Here is a 16,260-nt window from a genome sequence, read left to right as displayed (position 1 = left end):
ATTCAGCAGTGAGACTGTATTCTTAGTGTGTTTTAACATTACATTCATTCAGTAATGTTTGCTTCGATACATTCTTGTACGCTCTGGTAAAGGTAATGATCACCCATACTGTTTGTCTTTGAAAAGTAGGTGTGTCTTTGGCCTTCAGCGTCACCATAATACACATAGTTTAGTGCCTTTGTACAGCATATTAGCTTCTTTTAATACTTACTGTAATAGATTATCATGTCAGATTGAGAATTCATCCCTGGTCAGTTATTCTTCATTATAACATGCATATACTGTAGGAGTAATATGGCCTTTCCTTGAGTAATCCAAAGTATTTACAGTAGAAGTACATTTTTAAACTCCATACACATTATAAAAATGACTAAATAAAATATAAATGTACTAATTTATCTCTTCATAAGAAAATAATCATGACCTTAAAGCTACTTCTTTTCAACACCAGAAACTCACGTACAGTACTACAGACAGAGTATTCACATTGTAAGGCCATTATGACAATGTAATTCAAGATAAAACCTGAAAATGAGAACTGGATGTTCTTTACAGCATTGCAACAAGAGGCCAAAAAATAAAATGATAGAAAAATAAATTCTCCTCGTCCCACTGAGCCACCTGTCCATCATCTGTCCATCACCGTCTACACCCAGCCAGACATGCAGAACTACAGTGGGCTGATCCATGCAGGGTCTTTATATGTAGGTAGGTGTCTCCTGTCCGGTCAGCAGTCTGAACATCACAGCAGGCATCGTCTTCATGTTGATCTGGCAAAGACAGGCACAGATGAGAGGAGTGGGGGGCAATTACACTGGCAGCTTAAGAGGCCATTTATAGAGGAACAGTCGTAATCACATCACTTGAATCCAGGCCTAATTTATTCCCATCTGTGCTACCAAAGATGCAGAAGAGACCTTGGATCCATTACTGACAAATAATAAGCTTTAATGGAGATATATACTGGGAGAAAATGGGCAGAAAGAAACACACAAAAAACAAAACCACAGCATGTTAACAGCTGATAAAATCGAGTGAGAAAACTTGTCTGGGCAAAATTTAAGCAATTTGTAATTCCATTTAAAGTAAACTGTCCACTTTAGGGCACAAATTTATTTCCTTGGGCTCAAATCTCCAGCTTCAAGTACTATTGCCAGTAGCTAGTTAGCTTAGCATAAAGACTGAAAACAGGGGTAAACAGCTAGCCTGGGTCTGTCCAAAGGTATCAAAAGATATTAAAGTTTAATCTTTAGAAATACTTATAGGTGGATTCTAGCTGGATAGGTGGATTAGCTTTGGACAGAACCAGGTTTGCTGTTTCCCCCTTTCCACTCTTTATGTCTTTACACTGTAACTTCTTATTTATCACAGATATGAGTCATATCAATTTTCTTATCTAGATGTATCTAACTGATTTTATTATTGATTAATTGCATCCTGTAGTGCTGTATGTATGCAATAATCTGGACCTGGAACCAATCTCAAACTGCTCTAATCTGTATGTACAGTGCAGCTTGAAAGTTTGTGAACCCTTTAGAATTTTCCCTATGTCTGCATAAAAATGTGATCACATTTCCATCAATTAAACAAATGAGACAAAAACCTTACCTTGTTCATTTATTTATTGAGGGAAATTATCCAATTTTACATATTTGTGTGTGGCAAAAGTATGTGAACCTCTAAAATCAATTCATTTGAAGGGGAAATTAGAGTCGGGTGTTTCAATCAATGGGATGACAATCAAGTGTGAGTCTGGGAGGCCCTGCCTCTGGGTCTTCACTATCAAAGTCTGAGCTTTACAACACAGGTTTGTGGAAGTGTGTCATGGCTCGAACAAAGGAGATTTCTGAGGACCTTAGAAGATGATACTCACTCTCTCAGGGATACAAAACCATTTCTAAAGAGTTTAGACTCCACCAGTTGACTGTCAGGCAAATCATGTACAAACAGAGGACATCAAACACCATTGTTACCCTCCCCAGGGGTGGTCAACAACAAAAATCACACCAAGAGCAAGGCGTGTAATACTCCGGGAGGTCACAAGGGACACCAGGATAACATCGAGGAAACTGAAGGCCTGTCTTGCAGTGGCAAGTTCATGAGTCAACAGTCAATGTTCATGAGTCCACCATCAGGAGAACATTAAACATCAATGGTGTGCATGGCAGAGTTGCAAGGACAAAAGGCACTTCTCTCCAGAAAGAACATTGCTGCTGTCTACAATTTGCTCAAGACCACATGGATAAGCCAGAAAGCAATTGAAAAAATGTTCTGTGGATGGATGACACCAAAATCAAACTTTTTGGCTTGAATGAGAAGCGTTATGTTTGCTGATGAGCAAACATTGCATTCCAGCATAAGAACCTTAACCCATCTGTGAAACATGGTGGTGGCATTATCATGGTTTGGACCTGTTTTGCTGCCTCTGGACCAGGACAACTTGAAATCATCAATTGATGGAACTATGAGATCTGAGTTGTATCAGTAAATTCTACAGGAAAATGTCAAGGTATCTGTCTGTGAACTGAAGCTCAACAGAAAGTGTTTCTGGCTAGAGCAGAAGAAAGATAATGTTTTGGAATGGCCGAATCAAAGTCCTGACCTGAATCCTACGGAAATGCCGTGGAAGGACCTGAAGCAGACAGTTCATACAAAGAAGCCCATCAGATGTTACCCTGGGGTCCCTGAGTTAAGACTGTTCTGTGAGGAGGAGTGGGCTAAAATTCTTCCAAGCCGATGTGCAGGGCTAATACACAGTTATTGGAAACGTTTGGTTGATGTTATTGCTGCAAAGAGGGTCACAACAATTACTGAAACCAAGGGTTCACATACTTTTGCCTTACACAAATATGTAAGATTGGATCATTTTCCACAACAAATAAATGAAAAAGTTTAATGTTTTTGTCTCATTTGTTTAATTTGGTTCCCTTTATCTAGTTTTAGGACTTGTGTAAAAATCTGATCACGTTTTAGGTCATATTTATGCAGAAATAGAGAAAATTCTGAAGGGTTCACAGACTGTCAAAGCAGCACTGTATATCTTTAAAAAAGTTAAGTGATCCATGTGGTGCAGTAATCAGTGAAAATTGCCATCTTGCGGCACAAGGAGTTCTTACCTCACCCACTGACACAGACAAGGTTTGAACAATCTTCTCATGAGCCATGGCAACCACACTCTGACCATTTATTTCAATGATTCTGTGTCCAACACGCACACCACCTCGCTCAGCAATGCCACCCCGCATCAGGCTGCAGATCTGAGAATGTGAAAACAACTTTGCTCAATAAAGATTAACATAACATTATTTGTACAGTAGTATAGTATATGTGCACAGCTTTCATTCAGTAATTTATTAATTTTGAGTCTTAAGTGTCATACTGACAAGGGCTTACTTACAATGCCGTTCTGAACACTGAAGCCAAGCTGAAACTTGAGATCAGGTCTCTTGATGAGGACAGTGGTGACAGGAGGGCAGCTCACAATACTAAGCTTTACCTTCAACTGATTCTTTAGACCCTGAAATATATCCAAAAAAAAGAAAGCATAAGAGATTGAGAGAAAATTGTGATTTTAATGTTTAGTTAAGAACTTGTGTGGTGTTTCTGTGTGTAAGTGCATAATTGTGTGGATGAAATAACTCTCTTAGGGTGTTGTTTAATAATTAAATGGAACATGCTTTGATTTATCTCTCTTGTCTACCGGCTTAATCCTTTTGAGGGTCATTGAAGGCTGGAGACTCTCAGTATGCAATGAGCAGAAATCAAGGAGACACCTTGAACAGGTCACCAATCCATCACACATCTCACATAAATACACAGACACTTAAATCCATACCTACGGGCAATTTAGAGTCTCCTTGTCTTTGCAGTGTGGCCAGAAAATCGCACATAAATGGAGATAAACTTTTTTGTTGTGAGGCGACAGTGCCAACCACTGTGCTATGAGACTGAACAAAGGCTGAATGAGTCCAAAAACTATCTGGAGGTGCTTGATACGCTCCGTACCTTGATGATGCCCTGGCAGGTGGCCAGCGGCAGCCCCACTAGGCTGGTGTCATTGATGGACATAATCTGGTCCCCAACACTGAGTTTACCAGAGCGAGCTGCAGGGCCGCTGTTCAGCATGCTGGCCAGGATGACGGTGGGCAGAATGGAGCCCCAGCCGGACTCAACAATCACCACACCGAGGCTCTCCCCTTTCTGCTTCTCCACATACAGCTGGAACACAGAAAAAAGTATTTAAACTCTTCCACTGAATCATCTTCAGCACATTTTAAGTTTAAAAGATTTGTGAGATTCTCCTACAGCCTTTATGTTCTAGGAAATGAATCTGTCATCATTTACCTGCAACGAATAAAAAAATGGCACACCTCTTTACAGTTGTCTGAGTTTGAGAAATGGACGAGGTCATCGTGGTACATTTCCTGGGAGTTGATGATGTCACTGTATTGTTTCTGGCTCAAGTCCGTCGGGTTGATGCCATTGGCTCGCAGGAATTCTCTGTAAGCCACGCTAAAAGCCTGACCGATGGACTGTGCAATGAGCTGCGCCTGTGGGAAGGGGAGCGTTTGGGGAAAACTACTCAGCAGAAAGACTATCCCAGTTGACAACAGCAAGGAGGTGAGAAAGATCACAATGATTTCAGTAACACAGAGCAAATATCTAAAACAAAACTTAGGTATAAACTCAAAACTAAAACTGTATGCGCAGTTAAGCAGGAAACACTTACATCCTCTGACTCAAAGACATAGCAGATCATCCTGTACTGACTCTTCCCTTCACTGGTAGAAACAGGAGATTCTGCAAAATCCTCTGACGACGCCTGAGACATGCGCCTCCGTGCCATCAGAACCACAATACTGCCAATGTCTGCGATGTAGGAGATAGTACGCAAGGCACTGTCCATCATTGTCTCCTGTGTGGAGCAAAAAGAATGACAATCATTGCTCATTATGTCTGCAAATAGCATCAAAAGATTAAACACAGAAGGGGAGCTGATCCAACACACAGACATCTAAGAGTTACTAACCTGTGTGTCAGCATTGAGCACTTTGACAGCTTTAGTGGAGATAAACAGGTCCACTTCAGTCATCATTTGAGAGTCTTCATCTTGGCTCTTTGAAATAAATAAAGTGTTTGAAACAGACATTTCATATTTCTATGCTTTTGCTGCTACTTTATTCTTACAATGAAAACTTTCAAGGAGAGTAAAAAAAAAAGTCATGCAACAGCTCTACCTTGTGGTAAAAACACATAACTGCAGCACAGCTAACCTTTCACAAATAGGCCAGCTGGCAAACGGGTACATGTATACTGTTATACATCCCATTAAATCATTAAAACCACAGTAAAAGGCACTTTGAGAGAACAAGCCTCTGACAGTGCTGAACAAATAGCTTGCTGTTATACCTAAAGTCTTCAATTTCGATTTCTTGAACCTGTAAACACGCCCTTAGGATTTGGTATCAAGTCTTTATCTCTGTTAGTTTGATAGCTAAAGCTTAAAAGGAAACTTATCTATTGGAAAAAGTCCCAGATTCAGATCACCTACAAAATGTAATCAATTTCTCCTTGTCCCAAGGCCAATCTGTTTGTGAAATTCTTTTTAAATCTGTTCTTATGTTTTTGCGATACACAGACAGGAAGAAAGTATACAATAACCTCCTTGTCAGATTTAAATATTTATAAAACAAATCAATTGATGTTAACGACCATCTCACTAAAGAGGCAGATTACCTTGATACGACTGACAGCTTCATGGGCCTGGGACATGCGGACAGATTTGGAGGGATTCTTATCAGATAACACCTGAGTGCAGCCAAGGTAGTTAGCAGCAAAGATGATTCCATCAATAAGATCTTCAGGCTCACAGGGACCTGGGACTTTGCAGCACAACAAACAGCTCTCATTGTAAGACATTATAAGACACTATAATGTGTAAAAAATGATGAAAACTGATAAATGTAAGAATATTCTGCAATAATTACCGTCCTCAAAGCTGGGAAAAGAAGCAGCTTCCTGTGTTTTCTTTAGACAAGTTAATATGTTAGTTAAACTTCATTTTATAGCATTAATACTCAAGAGGATATACTTTATTAACCATATCAATCATCACAGCAATTATTTGTCAGTATGGTGGCCCATGTACAACAGTTACAAAAGCATATGTTTCAAAAATTAGCTAAAACCATATTGTGGTGCATTAACAATAGTTATCTTAGCTGAAACCTCTTGCTTTGTTATAAGTCTTCACCTTGGGAGTATTGCTCTCCTCTGCAGGGACGAGCTCTGGGCATTGAGGCCTCCTCGGCTGTTCTGGCACGTTCTCAGGCATCACGGCTTTGCTTGGCTTCTCACCCTGCTGTACACAAACAACTGCTTCAACTTGGGCAAGTCTTGTTTGAAATATTTCTTGTTGTCCTGAGTAGATGATAAGCCAAAGAGAACAAGGCTACAGAGACTATTTGTAGCAAAGCACATAATTGAAATCTTACTTAATTCACTGTAGAGCATATGGCAGATTGTGTAGAAACACAAACAAACACAAGCTACAGGGGATGAGATCCGACTAAGACCTGCCCCATTGGCGATGGTTACCTGCTGGGGTTTCTCTGGCGGTCTCTGCCTCTCCTCAAGAGGCTCCCTCTGTTGCTCTGGTGTCTGATGAGGAGCCAGGGATGGTTCGATAACCCTGGGATCACTCTCCCGGCTGTTAACAGAGGGACTGGGTCTGGGAACAGGAGGAGCCTCTCTACGAGGTTGAGCCTTCTGTGTGTCGGCAGGTGACTGAGCATGGGAATGACGAGGCGGTGGAAGAGGATGTTGCTTACTGGAACTAGATCTAGCTTTGGTCCGCACAGCGGCCTTTTTGTAGTCCTTTGACAGTGTCTTTGGACGCTGTTCAGCGCTGTTGGTCGTGCATTCTTTGATCCCAGAGACAATATGCTCAATGTCCTGTCCTGCTCCCCTCCTCCCTCGTCCTTTACCCTGCCTCTCCTTCTCTTTTGGACCCATGTGAGAGGACTCACACTTCTTATTGGCTCCTGGGATATTATAGTTTCTTGTGATTCGAGTGTCATCTTCTCTTTCCCTTTCATCACCTCCCTTTCTAATTCTTTCATTCTCATTGTCCTGATAAAGGCTAGCCTGCTTCTGAACACTGTTCTCTGTCTCCTCTAAATCCTCTATAAATTTGGCACCATCCAGCACCTCCTCTATCTCATCTCCGTCACTAAAGAAGAACCTGTTCTCCTGGCCCTTTTCCACTTCCCCCTCCGCTTCATCTGCAGCAATGGGGGCGCAATGCGACCTAAACCGATGGCCTGTCTTGTGAGGCTTAGTGTCTGATTGTGGTCCCTCGCATATTTCTGTGCTATGACAAGGCCTGGGAGTGAATTGGTCAATGGCACTGCTGCTCTCATTAATATTATCACCCACTGCATGCTTTATATAGCCACCATCCTCAGGACAGTACTGCTTGTAATACCTCATGTCCATGATGCCCTCCCTGTTTAAATGTAGTACCTCATCATAATCCTGCTCGACATCAGAGCCCACATTGTCGTACTCAGAGCAGGTGTCCTCCATGTCCTCAGGACGAGGGTCACAACTCGTGTAATAGTGGTTTGCAGGGGCAGGAGGAGTCAGCTGGTCATTGTTATCATCCTTCAAGGTACACAGTGGTTGCGCTGATACCTCCTTCACCAAACCACTGTGCTCTTCTTGGCTCTGTTTTGTGAGTCCTGGACCAGGGCACGGCGGAGAGCTGGGAGCCAATATTTTGGAAATGGTTCCTGGCCTCTTTCCATGAGCCATTACTGGCCCTGTAAGCCCACTACTCTCAACCCTGTGAACATTAATAGATAACCAAAATTAGATATTTGAGATGCCTGCATTATGCTCTCTGTACATTTTCACTTGATATCTTCAACAGCACATCTTCATTTATACTCTCAGCAATCTCCTACTGCCTTTTTTCTCATACTACAAAGGAATATTAGTAGTATGTTTTACAATAGATCTTATGTTATTCATCGGTTTTAGCTCCAAAATAACCACTTCTAGATACAACACAATAAAACATTACCAGCAAATTTATCAAAGTGCACCAGATTTGAATAACATATTGTCAAAGATTCTCATACCACACTTAAAATTTTGAATTAAATCTCCAATTATATCAGAGCAAAAGTCTCTCTTTCATACTTAAAACACACAGAAACAATCCCTTCTTCAAGCACAAACAGTAGCCACTTATTAAAGTCATAATATAGTACATCCATCCATTACTTTTACTCCATCTAACACCCACATGAATCATCTCAGTCCTTTTGTCTGGTGGCTGCTGATGTTTTGTTATCTGTCATCTTGCTTTGTTGTGTCGGCTCTAATTTGGTCTTGATGTTCTGCAGAACAGGAAAGCTGCAGTAAAACGGTTTTAAGCGAGTCACAGCAGTAGCGTGTTATGTCATGTCTGTTTTCTGTAAAATCATTGTTACTTTTTCTATATGAAATACACCCTCACTCACAATTTCATCCCTGAAATATTATATTATGTGTTTAGTGCGATTTATGACCCATGACTTATGTCCACTGACGAAACTGTTTGTGCGATAGTACATCATTCTTATGACATCTGAATAGCATCCCCAAATGGATGACTATGGCAACACATCGTTGTATGTATTGGCAAATAAACCAGTAACACCACAATAAAAAAAGCAAACACAGCTTGTGGATCATATTTATTTGCACTATTCTATGTCTCTGTTATGATTTTTTAGGGAGTTTAAGGGGCCAACAACAACTAAAAAGACCAATGGCAATCACAAGACTGTTACACTAAATCAAACATATTGTCATACAGTACAATAGAGCTGAAATTATGTATTGATAAGTCAACTGACAATCAATCAGCAAATATTTTGATAATTGGTTAAGTCATAATTTGTAATTTTACAAAAAATGACTTATTCCAGCCTCTCAAATGTCAATATATGCCATCTTTCTAGTATTCTATGGTAAATCTTCCAGTTTTGGACTGTTGGTTAGGCAAAACAAGCCATTTCAATTCATTACCTTGTGGGGCTCTGAGAAAATGTGATGAGCATTTTTCACTATTTTCTGCCATTCTACAGACCAAACTATGAATGGATTGATTGAGAAAATAATCTAGAAATGAACTGATAATGAAAATAATCGTTATTTGCTGCCCTGCAGCACCACAAACATACAACAACATATAACACCTATAAAAGAAGGGGAGATTTCATCAACTCAGCAAAATAAAATAAATATCCATTTTTTACATACAGTTTGGTTTTTAAAAAAAGGCTTCATCACTTGATAGACACTAAATTATACAGATACGAAGCAATCACATTGGGCACAGTAGTCTGATTCCAGTCCAAACATGTCTAAATCAACACCCTCATCAAAACATGAAGCATGCACATTGGTGATGAAATGGAAAAAAAACAGTTTGAATTGGTCTCAAGCTCCTGGATATAATGTAGGTTTAACACATTAAACACAACAAATCCCAGTCGTTCACGGTGTCGATCAGATGATAATGTAACTGAGATTATGGTATTATGAGCACAAAAACCTAATCCTCCCAGATCACTGCCAACACACATACAACACGCGGAGCAAATCATGACCTCTCCATGGTGCTGAACCGCTAATTAAAAACAAAAAAGGCTAATTATAGTCTTGGATTGATGTTCAGTATTTAAAATAAGCATTTTTGCCCTGCCCTTGGCGTATTTGTGGTGGTATTTTAAAAGCCCATTACGCTCAACTTTTGCCGCAGCTGCAGGGGTGGTTGTTGTGGTTGCTCCGGTTTCCCCACAAGTGGACGCCGCATTCCCATCTGCCTAAATATCAATAAGATAATCGGATATATGGTTTTCCTGCGCATATTGCTCGCAGTAATGGAGCTGAAACCACTGCACACACTCTGCTGGTTTTACCATCTGGAATCATCATATTATCCCGCTGCTGCAATTCACATCGACCTTGATTTAAAGCATAGACTGCACCATGCTGACATCCAGTTTATGGGCTGATGTTGTACCAGAAGAGCACATTCAGCATTGTCTCCATCTCTGTTATCGCAAGCAGAATAGGCCCATATTCATCTATATACTGCATTTATCTTAAACATGTGTAAATAGATAATTCTGTGTGGCACTTACCACCATCAGTCCTGTCGACGGCCTTCCTTTTAAAATGCCCGTGTGCTGATCAGATCAGATTGCTTCTCCGGAATGGTGATTTTTGAATAAAAGCCGCACAGCAGCCCAGGAACCTGTGTAGAAAATACACCCTCCATCATGTGCTCACTGCTCCGCTCCCCCAAAAAACACTGTGAGAAGCATAATATAATGAGTGCATGTACGTACACCAAAATAACTGACCTACTGATTATAATTTTACTTTAAAGCACTGAAAACAATAGACTAATTCATATTTAACAATGCACTAAGGTGGCATTAAGCAGGGTTATTGCAATTATCTATAATTTTACTATTTAACTAACTTAACTATTTAATATATAAATACTTCCCATTCAGACCAACAATTTTAAAAATATATATATATATATATATATTAAGTTTTGCATTTGGGCAGTTGAAAGAACACATCGATGTAACTGTGATCGATTATTACAACCTGAACTGCGCTCGTCGCTCTGTTGCTTCTGCCTGAGAAGCGGGATTGTTATGCTGCTCTTATGTTACCGGCTGAGGTTACTGCTGCTGCTGTTCACTGATATGTGGATCTACTGGCAACTTTTCTTTTGATTGTTTTGGTGTTTTTTTTTAAATGAGCATGTTAAGCACCGCGAGCAACAAATGTGTCACCGTTTCAAAGTGTCTCTTTCTGAGCTAAATTAGCAGTTTTTTGGTTAGCCGAACGGTGCCGTAGCATTAGCAACCTCACGACACTTGTATTGATATTACCACTCGGAGGATGCAACAAAGAAAAGCTCCTAAAAGCATTGTTTTCCACCATGACCGAAAGACCCAACAAAGACAAACTCAAGCGAAGTTTATCATTGTCCAAGAGCAAGAAGAAAGGCGATGTTAAAACTGGGGTTTCTTCCAGCACAGCTCCCATCACCTCGTTCTTCAGCAGCCCGCAGCCGTCTAAACTGGCCTGTCCTCTGTGTGGCCAGTTGATACCCAGATTCAGGATTAATGAGCACATTGATTTGCAATGTCAGAACTTTGAGAGAGGAGACAGCAGTGCCGCCTCAGCAAGTAATAGTGTCGTGCCAAGCATCCAGTTGTCACCAAGAAGGAATCCCCCAAAGACCCCGGAGCTGGCTCCAAAGAAAGAAGAAGAGGTCAAAGAAAGCCAGACCAGTCCTTATTTCAAAAAGAATAACTTTCAGCAGGTGCCACGGGAGATAAGAAGTAAGACTGTAGTTAGAACAATTGACCTGGGAAGTCTGTCCTCTAAGTTATCTAGGAAATGTCATAAGATACCTGAGAAGACACAGACTGAAGATAAAAATGCACCGACTTATCCTGACAAAGAGGAAGATCCTTCGGAGGCCCTTAGCAGCTCACAGAAAGAAAATTTTCTTGTTGAGGCTTTAGAAGACAAAAGAGACTGTATAGCAACCATTGACCTGACAACAACCAGTCCTGAGACCCCAGCAGCAAATCTGTCATGTTTAGAAAAAGCATCTCAACCAGAGACCGTCCGAAAACTGTTTACTCCAAAGTTGCTCTCTTCTTCCAACAAACTAACAAAGAGAAAAAAAGAAACAACTTCCACTGGTAGGTTGTCCAATTTCAATAAGAAAGCTAAATACGAGGGAAGCAGCAGAAAGACAGAAACAATCTCGTCAAGTGAAGGTACAGCAGAGACGACTGATATAGACCAGTATAAAACTGAGACGCCCTCCACCACTACTTGTGACCCCCTTTTTAGTTCAGAAGAAACATATAAGAAAAATGCTGCATCGATCAATAGTGATTTGCCGGCAGAGTCTGGTGCTGAGAAAACCAACAGTGACCAGGCAGTTGAGAGCTCTCCTCCACAACGACTACCCTACTACCTCCGTAATTTCCAGACCGTCCTACAGGCCGTGCTGGAGAATGAGGACGACAGAGAACTGTTCAACCAGGAAGATATGTCACTCATACATGCATTTGAGAAGCTCTCAGGTATGCCGAAATATCACCCAGTCATTGTAATTTTAAAAATCTTTAAAAGCCTTGTTACTTTCATGTGTTTTCCTTCTCGTAGTCATGGGGCAGAAGCTGTATGTGAGACTGTTTCAGAGGAAACTGAAGTGGCTCCAAGTTAATAAACTGGATTATGGAGAGATATGCAGTGATTTGGGACCTGTTGCTCAAGAGCTGGTTCAGGGTGGTTTTCTACAGTCAGGTGATTGATTGTACATATTTTTTATTATTTCTTTGCCATAATTGGTGTATTAAGTTGGTTACCACTCTTACACTTTACACCTCCTGAAATGTAACTGTTGTTCTGTTGAGGTAGTGCGGATGGTAGGGAGGGTGTCTAAACACCAGATCACCCCAAATATTTAGATTTTCTCGTTCTATCTTGTTGTTAATGCCCACCCATGGAAATGTTCTCTTCATTTCAAAGAGAGTGACCTTCAGGACCTTGGAGAGGCTCTGGATCTCCTGCCGGCCCCTGAACTCAAAGCTCTGGCTAAGACCTTCCATCTGGGCAGTTCTGGGACGCAGAAACAGCAGCTAGTGGACGGGCTTCTCCGTCTGAGCAAGCAGAAGTCCCTCTTCTCTCTGACCTCTGCTCAAAGCAACATTGGGGCTGTCATCCTCAAAAGGTGCAATGAGCCTCTACATTTTCTCATTGACAGCGTTTATATTGCTGTGACTGATCTCACCCCTCTCCTCTCTGACCTTAAAGGGCGAAGCAGCTTGCAGGTTCCTGTGTGCGTCTGCGTCGTGGTCCGTGGGCTGTCTTCTCTCGCATCCTTCTACTCTTCTCTTTGACGGACACTATGGATGAGGAGGAGATGGCAGCTGGTGGACAGAGCCAGCTTTACACCATCCTGCTGGTCAACTCAGGACGTCTGGCTTTCCCAGACTACACAGTGCAGCGTGCAGCAAAGGTGTTTCAGGACAGAGAGGACCTCATCAGGTGAGATATTTGCAAATTGAGTTTATTGTATTTTATTTCAGCAGGATAGGCAAAATTAAATACTCATGGCTCCATAATTCATGCCAGATATGAAGCATCCATGCGAGCCCTGCAAGAAGTGGCCTCAGCTATGCAGGCAGGCCATTGGGACGAGGCCCTGGAGCTTTACACGGCTGCCAAAAATGCCTGGCAGGAGTTGAGGCAAAATCATGACCTCAGGTGAGGACCTCATCAATCTATTTATTTGTTTCTGCCTAAAACACAGACACAGAGTCCCTGGTGGTAGTTTAATGTTAACATTATCACTGTGTTGGGTAGTCACCAGGAGGAGCTGCCGGTGTTCCTGCGCAGTTTCACAACAGGATGGGCCTACACTCGTATCCTATCCAGAGGAGTGGAGATCTTACAGAGGCTACGTCAATATGAGGTTTGCTGGCGTTATCCACTTACACACTTGCACATATTTAAGTATGTTTGAAGTGAGTTGTAATCTTATGTCATATTTTTAAATTGTTCTTTTTTTTTGTTGTTGCAGGAAGCAGTCGAGGAGCTGCGGTCCTTATTATTGCAGTCTGTTTATTGTCCTGACAGCCGAGGGCGATGGTGGGACAGACTGGCGTTAAACCTTCACCAGCACCTCAAAAAACCTGAGCAAGTGAGTACCTGTATCTGTGGTTCCATTCACCTCTTTGATACATTTTCATCATTCATTTCTCTCTGTAACACTTTGCTCAATAATAGCCATTGTGTTTTTAATTTGTTTGACTGTGGTCTTTTCCTGTCGCTCCTAGGCTATTTGTGCTATCAAAGACGGGCTGTTAGACCCTCTGGTGCGAACAGGACATAAGCTATCCCTCCATCAGAGAGCTGTAAGGATGAGAGAGTCTGCTAGCTGCAAGAAGTACCGTCTACAACTCAAAGACCTGCCCACTATCCAAGTCCAAGATGTCAGACATGTGAGTTGTGTGCAATGTGTCAGTATGTGGATGTATTTAAAGTAAAAGATGTATTATTTTCATGTTTGGGCTTTTATCTGCAGGTGACCATCCGAGGACAGCTGTTTCCTCATGAAGGCGGCATGGGGAAATCTCGGTTTCTTATTCCAGCAAACGGAGAAGGGGAAGATAGTGCTAATGCTACTGTAATATGCTCTGTGGAAGAGCTCTCTTTAGCACATTACCACCAACAAGGTTTTGATCAAGGTAACTTTTCTTTTCCTTTTAAAAATATTTTGGTATCTCCTGATCACCAGAACAATAAACTGTCATTATTTTAACGTAACAGGGATCCATGGAGAGGGCTCAACATTTTCTACGTTGTTTGCACTTCTGTTATGGGACATCATTTTTATGGAGGGTATTCCAGATGTTTTCCGAAATCCGTACCAGGTATGATAAGCTCAGTACACTGTAAGTATTGAGGGATATCAGTGCATCTAGGCAAGTTTAACTTATCTTCCTTTCCCCTCACAGACATGTCCACTGGACCTTTACACTGACAGTTTCTATGAGAACAGAGAGGAGGCAATCGATAGCCGTGTACAGTTACTGAGTGAAGCTTCTATGGAGACGCTGCATAGCATGTTGGAGGATGTCTGGATCTCCCAGGAGGGTAAAGTGTGTTCATTGGCCAACTGGGAGCGTTTCTCCTCTCTTCAACAGGCTCAGGTATTTACTGTCATTCTTAAAAATGTAATGTAATGTTTTTTCTCATATTACGTCTAGATACACTGGGACAGGTAATGCAAATTAAGCCTAGATGTGCTATGATAAATAACTAGGATTAGATGTTTTGTCATTGTACATGTGTTATTGTTGGTACTATCTTAAACATGTTTTACATTGATATTTGCAGTCTCTTGTTTCATGCCTGGGTGGAGCGTTCTTAGGAGGAATAATAGCACGGATGGCAAAAGACTACAGGCACTGCCGTGGAGGTTTGCCTGACCTAGTGGTGTGGAACACCTCCAACAACAGCTACAAGGTGAGATCAAATCACATCATGGTTATTAATTTTTATTTTATTTTCCTGCATTCAGACACTCTTTGGTGTCTGATTCCTTCAAGTCTGATGACCTGGGACGTCTTGTTTTTTTAGCTGGTGGAGGTGAAGGGGCCCAATGACCGGCTGTCCCAGAAGCAACAGATTTGGCTGGATGAGCTGCAGAAACTGGGGGCTGATGTGGAGGTGTGTCACGTGGTGGCTACTGGAGCCAGAGGAGCTCGTCTGGAATAAACAGAGACATAGAAGAACTGACTGATAAGACTGTAACACTAATGAATCAGAGTGTGGTAAAACATAATGGAAACATCAGCTGAAAGATTCTCAGAAGAAATTATTTGTGTGCTTTTTCTGATTCTGGACATCTGGAGACTAGATGTTCTTGTGGCCATCCAGCTTCTACATAGTGGTGTAAATCTTCATCTTAAAAACTGCATTTGTCTTCCATGAGTCACAAATTGAATCCTATTTTGTTACAGGGAATGTTGTGGAAAACGCTGTGCCTTGTGATATTTAGCATTATTTATTATCAGGGAAACCACTGCTTCCAACAAGAAGAGGTGAATTATGAGATGAAGATCATCACTGAGAGCTGCCAGGATCAGAAATAGCTTTCTTACAGATAATACGAGCTGATGCATGACAGGAAATGAATCCAACAACCACACAAAACTGATTGTGTTTCCTTTTCTTTTGCAACAATATATTCCCAGGGTCTTTGGTTGCCAAGCAACGAAAACTCACATTTAGTTGGCTGCTTATGAATTGTATGACAGCTCTATGGGTTTGTTATGCAAGTAATTACTGTTATGTCTATAAATATGCAGTTTTGCTATTACTTTACTAGAGGCAACTCAACTGGAAAAAAATAGAAATAAAACAATAGGGCTGCACTTAATGATTGTTTTCGTTATTGAGTAACCTGATCTTCATTTTCTCCACCAACTGATTCATCATTTGGTCTCATAAAATCTCAGAAAATAGAGCAAAATGCTCATCATAATTTCCCACAGCCCAAAATGACATTATCACATTGCTTGTTTGGTCCGACAAACAGTTCAAAACCCAAAGTTTTCCGATTACTACAAAAAAAATCACTTACGACAAAGA

At 41.2% G+C, this 16,260-nt stretch overlaps 2 protein-coding genes across 2 annotated transcripts; one reads left to right on the top strand and one right to left on the bottom strand.

The window, feature by feature from the left end:
* Window position 1: 1 nt before the first annotated feature.
* Window positions 2–10,593, bottom strand: apba2a (amyloid beta (A4) precursor protein-binding, family A, member 2a). The gene is made up of 12 exons (XM_044355735.1): window positions 10,200–10,593; window positions 6,598–7,846; window positions 6,254–6,361; window positions 5,988–6,027; window positions 5,737–5,882; window positions 5,030–5,116; window positions 4,730–4,915; window positions 4,371–4,550; window positions 4,006–4,218; window positions 3,398–3,517; window positions 3,117–3,257; window positions 2–770 (listed from the first exon to the last, which is right to left on the bottom strand). The coding sequence occupies exons 2-12, from the start codon at window positions 7,813–7,815 to the stop codon at window positions 699–701; spliced, it is 2,511 nt and encodes an 836-aa protein (XP_044211670.1). The 5' UTR covers window positions 7,816–7,846; window positions 10,200–10,593; the 3' UTR covers window positions 2–698.
* A 145-nt stretch (window positions 10,594–10,738) lies between these two features.
* Window positions 10,739–16,226, top strand: fan1 (FANCD2 and FANCI associated nuclease 1). The gene is made up of 13 exons (XM_044355733.1): window positions 10,739–12,182; window positions 12,265–12,405; window positions 12,631–12,832; window positions 12,916–13,149; window positions 13,237–13,368; window positions 13,468–13,576; window positions 13,685–13,804; window positions 13,941–14,105; window positions 14,189–14,351; window positions 14,434–14,537; window positions 14,622–14,816; window positions 15,004–15,132; window positions 15,247–16,226. The coding sequence occupies exons 1-13, from the start codon at window positions 11,018–11,020 to the stop codon at window positions 15,382–15,384; spliced, it is 2,997 nt and encodes a 998-aa protein (XP_044211668.1). The 5' UTR covers window positions 10,739–11,017; the 3' UTR covers window positions 15,385–16,226.
* The last annotated feature ends 34 nt before the right edge of the window (window positions 16,227–16,260 follow it).

Source organism: Thunnus albacares, chromosome 7, assembly GCF_914725855.1.
Source record: "Thunnus albacares chromosome 7, fThuAlb1.1, whole genome shotgun sequence".
Taxonomy (NCBI): domain Eukaryota; kingdom Metazoa; phylum Chordata; class Actinopteri; order Scombriformes; family Scombridae; genus Thunnus; species Thunnus albacares.
This window is presented reverse-complemented; position numbering and strand designations above follow the sequence as displayed.

What these genes read in the sequence shown, in the direction of transcription:
- apba2a (XM_044355735.1), bottom strand. Translation starts at nt 7,815, where the DNA reads ATGGCTCATGGAAAGAGGCCAGGAACCATTTCCAAAATATTGGCTCCC. An exon ending in AAGCTGTCAGTCGTATCAAG is followed by an intron (nt 5,117 to 5,736) that starts GTAATCTGCCTC and finishes TTTATTTCAAAG; the next exon opens with AGCCAAGATGAAGACTCTCA. An exon ending in CCTGCCAGGGCATCATCAAG is followed by an intron (nt 3,518 to 4,005) that starts GTACGGAGCGTA and finishes GATATATTTCAG; the next exon opens with GGTCTAAAGAATCAGTTGAA.
- fan1 (XM_044355733.1), top strand. Translation starts at nt 11,018, where the DNA reads ATGACCGAAAGACCCAACAAAGACAAACTCAAGCGAAGTTTATCATTG. An exon ending in GGGTGGTTTTCTACAGTCAG is followed by an intron (nt 12,406 to 12,630) that starts GTGATTGATTGT and finishes TTCATTTCAAAG; the next exon opens with AGAGTGACCTTCAGGACCTT. An exon ending in GGGGCTGTCATCCTCAAAAG is followed by an intron (nt 12,833 to 12,915) that starts GTGCAATGAGCC and finishes CTGACCTTAAAG; the next exon opens with GGCGAAGCAGCTTGCAGGTT.